Source organism: Pan paniscus, chromosome 19, assembly GCF_029289425.2.
Source record: "Pan paniscus chromosome 19, NHGRI_mPanPan1-v2.0_pri, whole genome shotgun sequence".
NCBI lineage: Eukaryota > Metazoa > Chordata > Mammalia > Primates > Hominidae > Pan > Pan paniscus.
The window spans coordinates 54,779,125-54,793,579 of record NC_073268.2 but is presented as its reverse complement, the minus strand read 5'-3'; the positions used below and the strand labels follow the sequence as shown (position 1 = coordinate 54,793,579).

At 39.7% G+C, this 14,455-nt stretch overlaps 1 protein-coding gene across 4 annotated transcripts in view; it reads left to right on the top strand.

Moving 5' to 3' along the window:
• The window catches only part of ULK2 (unc-51 like autophagy activating kinase 2), a 99,367-nt gene that overhangs the window by 67,133 nt on the left and 17,779 nt on the right, over positions 1-14,455 (top strand). For all 4 annotated transcript variants that reach the window (XM_055101213.2, XM_034942253.3, XM_034942252.3 and 1 more), the window contains exons 16-20: positions 1,161-1,306; positions 3,541-3,621; positions 5,434-5,720; positions 6,830-7,017; positions 7,387-7,490. In XM_055101213.2, coding sequence (XP_054957188.1) covers positions 1,161-1,306; positions 3,541-3,621; positions 5,434-5,720; positions 6,830-7,017; positions 7,387-7,490 — 806 coding nt within the window. The remainder of the gene's footprint in view (positions 1-1,160; positions 1,307-3,540; positions 3,622-5,433; positions 5,721-6,829; positions 7,018-7,386; positions 7,491-14,455) is intronic.

Genomic DNA, 14,455 nt, shown 5'->3' with positions numbered 1-14,455 from the left:
ACAAGTGATGATAAAACTTGAGCTTTTAAGCAAAAATTGGAATGTTGGAAAAATTCAGTGGTGAATACAAGTTTGACAGCTTCTGTTATACCTTGACAGGTGTTTCTTTTAAAATTGAGGGTGATATTTTGTTATGAATATGACTTTTTGATATTGTTTAATGTATCAGCATTGGAATATCTGCATAACTCAGTGAACCAATGTTTTCCAGATTACTGAATGGTTAAAAAAAATCATGCACAGGTAAAAATTTCATTCAAAGTGCAAGATTCTTTGCAAAAGAATGGAGTCTCACATAATGGAGTATGAGTTCATTAATCTGGTTTCAGATCCACATTGCAGCCAACCTTTTAGCAACGACCACTTGCTGAGTTTTGGTGTAGTATCAAAGAAACGTGTCACAGTTAACCTGAAAAGGCTACCAAAATATTCCTTCCTTTCACAGTTACACATCTGTGGAAGGCTGGATCCTCTTCATATTCTTCACTCAAAATAACGTATCTTACAACAGATTGAATGCAGAAGCAATTATGAGAATCCAAATGTCTTCTGTGAGCCATTAGAAATTTATAAAAATATATAAAATAATGCCATGCTTCTTACTAATTTATTTTGTTTTGGAAAATATGCTTATTTTTCATAATCTTATATTACATGGAATAAGCTTATTAATGAGTTAATAATTCTTAAAAATTCTCAGCTTAATTTTGAATACAGTAAATATCAATAGATATGAATTATATAAACAGAACTCTCTGGGGTCTTCAGTAATTTTTAAGAGTATAAACAGGACCTGAGACCAAAAGGATTCAAAATGATTGGTATGTAATATATCACCTTTGGTGTTAAAACATGGTGAAAAGGAGTATATATTTAGTTTGTTTTGTATATGCATTAAGGAACTCTGGAAGGATACACTAGAAACTAAGAATCATGGTAACCTTTTGAACAGAATTGGGGAAGTGTTGGGAATTAGGCAGATAGAATAGAAAAATGAGAGGGAGACCTCACTCTTTTTATGCATCTTATAATTGTTCCATGTGACTGTATTACATATTTTTGAAAACTACTCCGTGGCATATTGTTAGGAAGTTTCAGAAAATGCAGGAATAAAAAGAGAGTTCTAGAACCTTTTATAGAAGGAATAATTTACTTTTCAGATCTGCAGTGGTACGAAGGTCCAACACCAGCCCCATGGGCTTCCTCCGGCCGGGATCATGCTCCCCAGTACCAGCAGACACAGCACAGACAGTTGGACGAAGGCTCTCCACTGGGTCTTCTAGGCCTTACTCACCTTCCCCTTTGGGTAAGTAGAGTTTAAAAACAGTTGTTTTCAACCTTTTTTTCACTGTAATAAATCTGACATGACACATTTTCTTTAGGAACTTCGGCTCATGATGGCAGTGATTCTCAGCTGATTGGAGGCCATATCCTGTCCCTCCATCTTTACCCCAATCCCAACTCCCTCTTTTCTTTTCTTTTTCTTTTTCTTTCTCTATTTGAGACAAGGTCTCACTCTGTCGCCCAGGCTGGAGTGCAGGGGGCATGATCTCGGCTCACTGCAGCCTCCGCTTCCCGGGTTCAAAGGATCTTTTCACCTCAGTCTCCCACGTAGCTGGAACTACAGGTGCATGCCACCACACCCAGCTAATTTTTTTTATTTTTTTATTTTTATAGAGACAAAGTTTCACTATGTTACCCAGGCTGGTCTCGAGCACCTGGGCTCAAGCATCCACTCGCCTTGGCCTTCCAAAGTGCTGGGATTATAGGTGTGAGCCACCGCGCCCGGCCCCAACTTCTTTTTGAGAATCTCTGTATAAATTTATTAGGATCTCTACTGGAAATACAATAATATAAATGTAATTTATGTATAAAAAGCATCTCCTTTGGGATTGGGCTCTAAATGCAAAGTCAGAAACCCTAGGTTGAAGTGCATAAAATGCCTTTTCTACTTATCACTCATACTTATAAGGATTACTGTATAGCAGCTCTGGGTCACAATTACCAGAAACCTTCCAGTTCTGGTAGGCATGTGGTGGCAGCTTTGTTACAGATCTTCCCACTTCTCCTGGTACCATAATAAGGAGAATGCCAATACAAACAAAACACCAGAAACAACAAAAACCCTACCAAAAGGAAAAACAAACCATGTTACCATATCTTCAGTGAAACCAAGAGACAGAAATAAAAGCTCAAACTGCAGAAATATGTGTGAGACAGAAATATGTGTGAGAGAGCCAAAGCCATTGAGACTACGGCAGCTGTATGAGAGGCAGCACTGAGGTGGTGGGAAGAACAGGTGGTGCACGCAGGGCCTAGGGGTGGCAAATCTCAAAACTGCAAAAAAAATACTTCCGGGAGAGGGCCCCACCTTCAGTCAGAACTGCTGAAGTAACACTAAGATGGAACAGGAAGAAGTCTCCAGAGACAAAGAGAAGGGCTTTCCTCAGGAGCCCTGTTTAAAACAAGACAAAACATACAATGATAGTGTTAAGAAAAAGAAAAAAGTTTAAATTGCCACATTACCTGTTGCAATGGTTTCAAAGCTGTTTTTAGATGAAAAATCTTTAAATAAAATTTTGGCCCTTTCTCACCCCTGTAGCAGCCCCTGAGGTACTTCAAGGTCTCCAAAGACAAGGTCCAAATCTCATCCTTGCACACAAGGATAAAGCCCTTCCCTAAGGATCTGATCTCTGCCCACTACCTGATCCCTTGGAATGAGCCCTCTTGATATAGACATGTTTCTCATCTGCTTAAACTGCCTGAAGCCTTCCCTAACTCTCTCTCTCTGTGTTAGTTTTAATTCTCAGAGAAATGGATGCATAGAACATATTAGATATACAAGAGAGTGACTTGGGGAAACTTCTGTGAAGAATGAAGGGGAGGAGCAGGAGGAAGCAGGGAGGGCCCTCAGACCAAGACATAGGTCCAACACCTGGAAAAGGAGGGCAGGAAGGAGGAAGAGCTGGCCAGGAAGAGTCTCAGACTGTGGTGTAGGTCTAAGAAGGTTTCAGCCGGACTGAAGAAGTAGCCCCAAGCACTGGATTGTCTTGTTAGAGGAATTCCCTGACCCGCTTCAACAAGCCTGAATTAGTGCCCCACCATATGCAGTCATTGGCTGGGAACAGCCCTGGGGGAAGCCTAGCCTTGGCACCAGTGTGGTAGATCCAGAGGGACTGCAGCTGGGGCTGTCTGTTAGCTGTGCCCTGCAGCTCCACAAGCCCGGACACTTTGTACAAACTCTTTGTACTTACCTGTCTTATGGACATACCTGTTAGGAGCATTTATTTGTTTATGTGGTTTTTCTTCCCCTAATGTTCTTATTTCAAGGCAGATTATATGATACTTTTTATCTTAGTGTGCAGCACCCAGCGGATTGGTTGTCCAGTAAATGTTAGTTGAACTAAACGTTTGTTACTTAAAATTTTCTAACCAGTAGTTTACTGTGCAATTTGTGCATGTGTTGCCTGTTGCCATCTTTTATTGGTTTTTGATCATTTTTCTTCCTTTCCCCATCTTTTTTTTTTTTTTTTTTTGTAGTTGGTACCATTCCTGAGCAATTCAGTCAGTGCTGCTGTGGGCATCCTCAGGGCCATGACTCCAGGAGTAGAAACTCCTCAGGTAGGAGAATGTATTTGGTTTATTAATAATTTGAATTGTATTATAAATGGATTTGAGTTGTGTTTTTCTAGTCTTATCAAAGAACAGAATTGATATGAAATATCTCCTCTGCCATCCTGATTTTTAGAATCTTGGTCTAATGTGGTTTAATATGTCATAAAGCTAATCTAATACCTCCTTTTGGATATGAGATTCCTTAATAAAAATAAGTCTTAGGAATTAAATAACTTGGCTAAGTTTTGGTTATTTTCACATAGATAATGAAAATTATTTATGGAGTGAAATTTTATTACTTTAATACTATTGATTAATAATACTTTTTTTTTTTTTTTTTGTAATGGAGTCTCGCTCTATTGCCCAGGCTGGAGTGTAGTGGCATGATCTTGGCTCACTGCAACCTCCACCTCCTGGGCTCAAGCAATTCTTCTGCCTCAGCCACCCAAGTAGCTGGGACTACAGGTGAGCAACACCATGCCCGGCTAATTTTTGTATTTTTAGTAGAGACGGGGTTTCACCATATTGGCCAGGCTAGTCTCGAACTCCTGACCCTGTGATACACCCGCCTCGGCCTCCCAAAGTGCTGGGATTACAGGTGTGAGCCACCATGCCCGGCTGATTAATACCATTTTTGGTAAGAGCCATGAGTCAGCATCAGATAAAATAATATGGATTTTAAAAATTGTATGTATTTGCCTGAAAAGATATGTGTGAATCATGTCTTTATAAGTTAAAGACACTTTATAAGTTAAATTCTGTTGTATGGATATTTAAGGAGTTGGCCAGTTAAAGGAATCCTGTGTTACTTAGAAAAGCACTGTTTAACAAAGCTTAAATAACTTTATTCAGACCATAAGATTTTAACACAAATTTATTTTTATAAAGGGCAGTAAAATTAAATATCAGGTTTGGAAAGAGATGAAGCCAGAAGTGGTCAATAGCAAAGCTTCTGTTGGTTTCTGTTTTTAGAAGAATGATGGTTAGGTCACTAAGAATATTTGCATGCCCTTTATATTATTCTTGCTAGTTTGGCTTCTAAGAAACTCCAAAGAGTGTGTAACTGGAGTCAAGGATTAGTGGGCCTTGGGTTGGAAACAACAAGGTTTGTAGGGGGGAAACAGGGACCCCCTAGGCTCTTGATTTGGTGTCCCCTGAAGAGGCAAGGATATCTGCAGGCAAGTGTTATCTTTGTGAGAATATGGATGCTTTCGGTTTTAAGTGTGTAATTTAATGGACAAAGTACAGAAAATCCACATGCTTGTTATTTTTACACAAAGTAAAATCTCGGAAAGGTCTGTTATCTTATGATCTTCTTTCCTACACGTTATATATATTTGTTTATTTTGTTTTTTTGAATAAGGAGTTATTTTGAGTTAGTTCGAGTTTTCTTTTAGTTGCTGTGTGAGAAAAGAGAATAATTACATAGATTTATCCAGGTATGTATTCATATAGAGTAAAAATCATCCTGTTCAATGTAGGTTTTTGTTGTATTCATTAACTTTAATCATTAACGATATTGTTCTCTTTGGTGCTAATCAGACCTTGCATTAATCTGAGTTATTTGCTAGCTACTGATTAAAAACAGCTAATAACCCGTAATCATTAAATTCTGTCTCCTGAGAATATGAACAATGGACTTGTTTTGCAAAGGATGACAGAAAAATAGTCTCTTGCCAAGTAAATAACTTTTAGAATGTCTTATGAAAAATAAGATATTTATCAGAATTCTCATTTTAAAAATTGTCTTCTTAATTTTTACATTTTTGCACTGCACTTCTTCACTTCAGGTTAATGTTACATTTGTTTTCTTGTTAGGTTCTCCAGTGCCACAAGCTCAGTCCCCACAGTCTCTCTTATCGGGTGCTAGACTGCAGAGCGCCCCCACCCTCACTGACATCTATCAGAACAAGCAGAAGCTCAGAAAACAGCACTCTGACCCCGTGTGCCCATCCCATACTGGGGCTGGGTACAGCTACTCGCCTCAGCCCAGTCGGCCTGGCAGCCTTGGAACTTCTCCCACCAAGCACTTGGGGTCCTCTCCACGGAGTTCTGACTGGTTCTTTAAAACTCCTTTGCCAACAATCATTGGCTCTCCTACTAAGGTTTGTTTATTAAACCCTTTTGTAGGTCAGGAACTGGTATAGTACTTTATGGAAAGGATTCATTATGAGAATAGCTATAATTTATTTATTTTATTGTTTGAGACAGAGTCTTGCTTTGTCGCCCAGGCTGGAGTGCAGTGGCACAACCTCAGCTCATCACAACCTCCACCTCCCAGGTTCAAACAAGTCTGGTACCTCAGCCTCCCGAGTAGCTGGGATTACAGGCATGTGCCACCATGCCCAGCTAATTTTTTTTGTATTTTTAGTAGAGATGGGATTTCACCATGTTGGCCAGGCTGGTCTTTAACTCCTGGCCTCAAGTGATCCGCCTGCCTCAGTCTCCCAAAATGCTAGAATTACAGGTATGAGCCACTGCTCCTGGACAATAATAGCTATAATATAATGAGCACTTTCTATGTACCAAATGCAGCGTAAGTACTTTACTTGCAGAATGCTTTTTGTGTATGATCCCATTTAATCCTGAAAAAAGGAAATTGAGGCTTAGAGAGTTTAAATTAATTGTGCAAGGTCACACAAGCTGTAAATAGAGCTGCCAGTGGGTTTGACTGACTCCAGAGTCTATACTTCTGCCAGGTCTCACCCACAGACCCTGACCAAGTAATGGATGAAAAAATGCACTCCAACACAGACATCCAGTGAAGGAGCGGGCTAGGGGACCGGGCCGTTCACAGAAAGAGTTGTAGCAGCCACAGCCCTGACATGCTGGTGCTGCAGGCATTTATTTAGTACAGATTTAATGACAAAGGCCTTGAGTCAACATACTTGTAAGTAATTGTGCATGGATGATTAAAGGCCAGGTTCCAAGGCCTAAGTAAACTAACTTATCTAGATCAGTTTTTTTACATCCCCTTGTTATCTAACCTAAGCTTTCAGGAACCAGATAAGAGAATCTGGTTGCCTTCAGCCAAATCCTAACTTTTGTAAAACCTCCCGGCCTTCCAAGAAGGTTTGCATCTTTCTACAATTTTTCCCACCACCCGACCTATCTCCTACATGCTCCTGACTACTGGGTCACACAAGCCTGCCAGTACTGAATAGTTCATGCATCGTATTAACTAGTTTACATATATATATATATGTCTCTTTAGACCACAGCTCCTTTCAAAATCCCTAAAACTCAAGCATCTTCCAACCTGTTAGCCTTGGTTACTCGTCATGGGCCTGCTGAAGAACAGTCCAAAGATGGGAATGAGCCACGGGAATGTGCCCATTGCCTCTTAGTGCAAGGAAGTGAGAGGCAGCGGGCCGAGCAGCAGAGCAAGGCAGTGTTTGGCAGGTAAAAGACTGTTTCCATTCTAGCATTAAACATGAAAACTGTAATAGTAAAACATAGATTTCTGTTATAAAAGCAGCAAGACTACATTAGTGTAGTGGGTGATTTATGCCATATGGTTATTGATATGTGCCGCGTACATTTAGAATCTCTGAAAACCACAGATGATTCCTGTAACTATGTAAGTACATAGTTCTTCCTGAACTTTTTGAATATTCTATTTCTGTCCTTTATTTGTATTATTGAAGTTTATCTCTACCCTGAATTGTTTGGTATCTATTTCTTGTTTCCTCATTCTCTAACTTCCTATTAACCCTTCTAGTTTTAAAAAGTATACTTTTCCTTTATTAAAAACATCACTATTCTTTTTAGATCTGTCAGTACCGGGAAGTTATCAGATCAACAAGGAAAGACTCCTATATGTCGACATCAGGGCAGCACAGACAGTTTAAATACAGAACGACCAATGGATATAGGTAAGAAAAATGTAGTTTCTTTTTAGGCAGGTAATTTGCTAGCATATGCATTCATTTCTTACTGCTGTTGTAACAAATCATCACATGCTTGGTGGCATAAAACAACACAAATGTATTATTTCATAGTTCTGGATGCCATCCCTATCCTCTCATCTTCCTTCTCAGTAGCCCATTCAGAATAGGACCTTATTCAGTATCTTGATGAGCAGCAGCCTGTGCATTACTAATGGAAGGAGTTCTGACGAAGATTTTTTTTTTTTTTTTTTTATCAGTAGGATAATACTGGTCGAAGTTGGCCTAAACCTACATGTACTCCTGAGCATTTACTTTACAGCAACTGGATTTTATAAAGACCGATAGGTCACTGAGACCCCTGAACCTTTCGGAGTTGCTCCAGAGACTGTATGTTCATGACCACCCATATATATCTAGATTACTTGGCCTGTGTGTCAAAAAACAAAAACAAAATGCGGATTCTAGACTGTAATTCCATATTCCAGACTTGCTTGCTTAAATTTTCTAGGTTTTTTTTTTTTGGGAGATGAAGTCTCGCTCAGTCGCCCAGGTTGGAGGGCAGTGGCGCAATCTTGGCTCACTGCAAGCTCCGCCTCCCGGGTTCACACCATTCTCCTGCCTCAGCCTCCCAAGTAGTTGGGACTATAGGCGCCCGCCACTACGCCTGGCTAATTTTTTTGTATTTTTAGTAGAGACAGGGTTTCACCGTGTTAGCCAGGATGGTCTCTATCTCCTGACCTCGTGATCCACCCATCTCAGCCTCCCAAAGTGTTCTGGGGGTTTTTAGGAATCAACATGTGTAATACACTCCCAGGTGATTATTGTGGACACCCAGATTTGAGAATCACTATTGTAATCTCCTTGTTTTTTTTTTCTCTATGACTTTTTAATTTTCCCCATGAGCATCCAAAGGAGGAAATATTTGAGCCAGCATGGTTTCTTTCTAATCCAAAGAGAATACTGTAGGATTTAATATTTCACTGTACTATCTTCTTCCCTGCATAGTTTCTAAAGAGAAGTCTGATGTAATTCTTACCCTTGTTCTCTATAGGTGAGGTGTGTTTTTGTCCTTGGCTTCTTTCAAAATTTTCTCTGTCTTTGATTCTCTGAAGTTTGAATATGATATGCTTAGGTGCAGATTTTTTCATATTCATTCTGCTTGGTGTTTTCTGTTTCCTAGATCCGTGGTTTTGTTCTGTCATTAATTTTGGAAGTTTTTCAGCCATTACTACTTTGAATGTTTCTTCTGCTTCTCTCTCTCATTCTTCTGGTATTCCCGTTAAGTATATATTCCACTCTTACAGTTGGCCCATTGTTCTTAAAAGTCTCATGCTCTACTGACTGAGCTAGCTGGGCACTGGCTCCATTGTTCTTAGTCTGTTCTTTTTTTCTTCTTCTTCTTCTTTTCATTCTTATTTCTCTTTGCTTTTTAGTTCAGGAAGTTTCAGGAAGATATTGACATATCTTCAATCTCACTGATTCTTTCCTTGGCAAAGTCCAGTGTTCTGATGAGTCCATCAAAGGCATTGTTTGTTTCTGTTACTGTGATTTTGATTTTTAGCATTTCTTTTTGACTCTGAGTTTCCATCTCTCTGTCTGTATTACCTATCTGTTCTTGCATGTTGTCCACTTTTTCCATTAGAGCCCTTAGTATATTAATTATCGTTACTTTAAATTCCCAGTGTGGTATTAAACAATTCCAGTATCTCTGCCATATGTGAGTCTGGTTCTGATGTTTGATTTTCTCTCTCTTTTCAAACTGTACTTTTGCCTTTTTAGCATGCCTTTTAATTAAGGCTGGGTATGATGTACTTTGTTTAAAAACTGAGTTAAATAGGCCTTTAGTGTGAGGTTTTTTGTTTATCTGGCCAGGAGTTAAGCTTTATTTAGTGTTTGCTGTAGCTGTAGGTATCAGAGGCTAAAATTTTCTCTGGTATCCTTGTTTTTGTCTCTCCGGTTGTCTTTGGGTTTCCCTATACACTCCTTCTTAAATTGCATCTGGACCTTGCCTAACTCTGTATTTTCTTCCAAGAGTTTTATAATTCTAATTTTAAAAGTGTAAGATGTAGCTCTTACGCTTATGTCTGTGGTCCAGTTTGACTTAATTCATATGGATGATGTGAAGGGATCCAGCTTTATTCTTTTGGATGGGCTATTCAGTGGTCGCAGCAGCATTGAAGACTATTCTTTCCCTGTTGTGTTGTTTTGCTAGCCTTGTCAAAACTCGGTTGACCATTGATAGGGTTAGGTTTTGTGTCCCCACCCAAATCTCATCTTGAATTGTAATTCCCATAATTTCCATGTGTCAGGGGAGAGACCAGGTGGAGGTAATTGAATCATGGGGGCAGTTTCCCCCATGATGTTCTCATGATAGTGAGTTCTCACGAGATATGATGGTTTTATAAGGGGCTCTTCCCCCCTTTGCTTGGCATTTCTCCTTCCTGCTGCCTTGTCAAGAAAGTGCCTTGCTTCCCCTTTGCCTTCCACTGTAATTGTAAGTTTCCTGAGGCCTCCCCAGCCATTCTTAACTGTGAGTCAATTAAACCTCTTTCCTTTATAAAGTTCCCAGTCTCAGGCAGTTATTTATAGCAGTATGAAAATGAACTAATACAACTATAAATATGTTTATTTCTGGACTCTTAACTATTTCACTGATCTATATGTCAATTTATGCTGGTACCATACTGCCTTGATTACTGTAGCTTTGTCTTAAGTTTTGAAATCAGGAAATACGAGTTTTTCTTTTTTGTTCTTTTTCAAGATTGTTTTGGTTATTAGGGGTGCCTTGAGTTTCCATATGAATTTTTGCATCATCTTGTCAGTTTCTGTAGAGAGACTGGCTGGGTTTTTTTTTGTTTGTTTTTTTGTGTTTTTTTGAGACGGAGTCTCGCTCTGTCACCCAGGCTAGAGTGCAGTGGTGTCATCTTGGCTCACTGCAAGCTCTGAGAGACTGGCCGGGTTTTTGGTGGAGATTGCATTATTAGATCACTTTAGTGAATATTGAAATCTGTCTTAGTCCATTTTGTGCTGCTATAACAGAACATCTGAGACTGCATAATTTATGATGAACAGAAATTTACTTTCTTACCCTTCTGGAGGCTGAAAGTCCAAGATCAAGGCACTTGATCTGGTGACAGTCTTGCTGCATTATCACATAATGGAAGGCAGAAGGGCAGAAGAGGGCTTGTCCTTTGACCTCAAGCCCTTTTATAATGGCATTAATCCATTCATGAGGGCTTTTGGGTCTTGTTTCCTCTTTTCTTAGTCTGGTCTAAGGTTTGTCAATTTTATTTATCTTTTCAATAAACTAGCTTTCATTTCCTTGATCTTTTGTATTGTTTTCTTAGTTTCAATTTCATTTATTTGTTCCCTGATTTTTTATTATTTCTTTTCTTCTAGTAATTTTAGGTTTGGTTTGCTCTTGCTTTTGTAGTTCTTTAAGATGCATTGTTAGATTATTTGAAGATTTCTTCTTTTTTGATGTGTAGGCACTTTTAGCTATAAATTTCCCTCTTAGTACTGCTTTCACTGTAATCCCATAGGTTTAGTATGTTGTGCTTCCATTATTATTTGTTTCAAGAAATTTTTCAATTTCCTTTCTCCATTGACCCACTGGTCATTCAGGAGCATATTGTTTAATTTCCATGTATTTATATAGTTTCCAAAATACCTCTTATTAATTTGTAGTTTTATTTCATGGTAGTCAGAGAAGATGCTTGATATTATTTCTTTTTCTTTTTTTTTTGTAAACAGGGTGTTGCGGAGTGCAGTGGCACGATCTTGGTGCACTGCAATCTCCACCTCCCAGGTTCAAGCAATTCTTGTGCCTCAGCCTCCCTCGTTGCTGGGATTACAGGTGTGTACCACCATGCCTGGCTAATTTTTATAATTTTTTTTTTCTTTTTAGACAGAGTTTCGCTCTGTTGCCCAGGCTGGAGTACATTAGTGCAATCTTGGCTCACTGCAACCTCCTCCTCCTGGGTTCAAGTGATTCTCCTGCCTCAGCCTCTTGAGTAGCTGGAACCACAGGTGTGTGCCACCATACCCAGCTAATTTTTGTATTTTTAATAGAGACGGGGTTTCACCATGTTGGCCAGGCTGGTCTGGAACTCCTGGCCTCATGTGATTTGCCTGCCTCGGCCTCCCAGAGTCCTGGGATTATAGGCATGAGCCACTGCACCCACCTAATTTTTGTAATTTTAGTAGAGACAGGGTTTTGCCATGTTGGCTAGGCTGGTCTCGAACTCCTGGCCTCAAGTGATCTGCCCGCCTCAGCCTCCCAAAGTGCTGCAGCTACGGGTGTGAGCCGCTACTCCTGGTTGTTGTTGTTGTTTAATGTTTTATGACTTGTTTTGTGACATAACATATGAGAATGATCCATATGCTGAGAGAAATGTATATTCTGCAGCCATTGGGTGAAATGTTCTGTAAATATCAGTTAGGTCCTATAGTGCAGATTAAGTCTGATGTTTCTGTGTTGATTTTCTGTCTGGATGATCTATCCAAGGGTGAAAGTGGAGCATTGAAGTTTCCAGCTATTGTATTGGGGTCCATCTCTGTCTTTAGCTCTAACAATATTTGCTTTATATATCTGTATGCTCGTGTAGGGTGCGTATAGATCTACAGTTGTCATATCCTCTTGCCGAATTGACCCCTTCGCCATTATATAATGACCTTTGTCTCTTTTTATGGTTTTTGTCTTGAAATCTATCTTGTCTGATGTAAGTATAGCTACTCCTGCTCTTTTTTAGTTTCCATTGCGTGGAGTATCTTTTTCCATCCCTTTATTATCAGTCTACGTGTGTCTCTATCGGTGAAGTGTGTTTCTTATAGGCACCAGATAGGTGGGGCTTATTTTTTTAATCCATTCAGCCACTCAGTGTCTTTTAACTCATGGCTGAAGAGTTTAGTTCATTTATATTCAATGTTTGTATTGGTAAGTAAGGACTTAATCCTGCCATTTTGTTATTTGTTTTCTGATCTTCTTTTTCCTTCCTTCCTTCCCTTCCTCTTTCTTGCTTTTAGTGAAGGTGATTTTCTCTGGTGGTATCACTGATTTTCTTGCTTTCTATTTTTTGTGTATCCAGTGTATGTTTTTTTATTTGAGGTTACCATGAGGCTTATAAATACTATCCATTAATTCAATTTAATTTAATTTTTTTATTTTTGAGATGGAGTTTCGCTCTTGTCACCCAGGCTGGAGTGCAAGGGCACGATCTTGGCTCACTGCAACCTCTGCTTCCTGGGTTCAAGCGATTATCCTACCTCAGCCTCCCAAGTAGCTGGGATTACAGGCACCTGCCACCACACCTGGCAAATTTTTGTATTTTTAGTAGAGACAGAATTTCACCATGTTGGCCAGGATAGTCTCGAACTCCTGTCCTCAGGTGATTCACCTGTCTTGGCCTCTCAAATTACTAGGATTACAGGCTTGAGCCACCACTCCCGGCCCTATCCATTATTTTAAAGTGATGACAACACTGATTGCATAAACAAGCAATAAGAAAACTAAAAATACTCTATCTCCTTGCTTCTTAACTTTTTGTTGTTTCTCTTTATATGTTACTGTACTGTCTATGTCTTGAAAAGTTGTAGTTATTATTTTTGATCGGGTTGTTGTTTAGTCTTTTCTACTTAAGGCCAATAACCCTTAGTTTTTTTTTTTTGTTTTTTTTTTTTTTTTTTTGCAGCTATTTTTTAGATTTGTAGGCTTGCTTCATTCTTTTTCATTTTTTTCTTCTGTTTCCTCTGTATTTTCAAATAGCCTATTTTCAAAGCTCACTAATTCTTTCTTCTGCTTGATCAATTCTGCTATTAAGAGACTCCATTGCATTCTTCAGTGTGTCAATTGCATTTTTCACCCCTGGAATTTTTACTTGATTCTTTTAATTATTTCAGTCTGTGTTAGATTTATCTGATAGAATTCTGAATTTCTTCTCTATATTATCTTGAATTTCCTTGAGTTTCCTCAAAACAGCTATTTTGAATTCTCTGTCTGAAAGGTTATGTATCTGTTTCTCCATGATTGGTCCCTGGTGCCTTATTTAGTTCACTTGGTAAGTTCATGTTTTCCTGGCTGGTCTTGATGTAGATTTTTGTCCGTGTCTGGGCATTGACATGTTAGGTATTTATTGTTGTCTTCACAATCTGGGCTTTGCAATCTGTACCTGTCCTTCTTGGGGAGACTTTCCAGGTATTTGACAGGACTTGGGCTCCAAGCCCAATAATGCTGTAGTTCTTGCAGACTCATTGACTCGGATAAGATCCAGAAGAATTTTATGGATTACCAGCTAGAGACTTTTGTTCTCTTCCCTAACTTTTTATCAAAAGGTGAACAACTAATGGCGTGTCTCTCTTTCTATGCTGAGCTACTTGGAGGTGGGGGTGGGGTGATGCAAACACCCCTGTGGCCACCACCACTGGAACTGTCTGGGTTAGACCTGAAGCCAGCACAGCCCTGGGTCTTGCCCAAGGCCCTCTTTAATCATTGCTTGGCTACTACCTATGTTCGCTCAAGCCCCAGGACTTACAATCAGCAGGTGGTGAAACCAGCCAGGTTTGTGTCCTTCCTTTCAGGGCAACAAGTACCCCAGGCACCAGGCATGTCCAGAGATGCTATCTAGGAGTCAGGGGTTGGAATAAAAAACCTTAGAAATCTACCTGGTATTGTATCCTACTGCAGCTAAGCTGCCACTCAAACCGCAAGACAAAGTCCTTCCCAGTCTTTCCTGCCCCTTCCACAGGCAGAGGAACGTATCCCTGTGGCTGTAACCACCACTGGCCCACAAGGAGTTCTGCCAGGCTACACTGATGTTAACTTAAGGCCCAAGGGCTCTTCAGTCAGCATGTGCTGAGTGCTGCTAGACCTAAGACCCACCCTTCAGGGCAGGTCCAGAAATGTCCAAGAGCCTAGGCCTAGACTTGGGAACCCCAAGAGCCTGCTTGGTGCT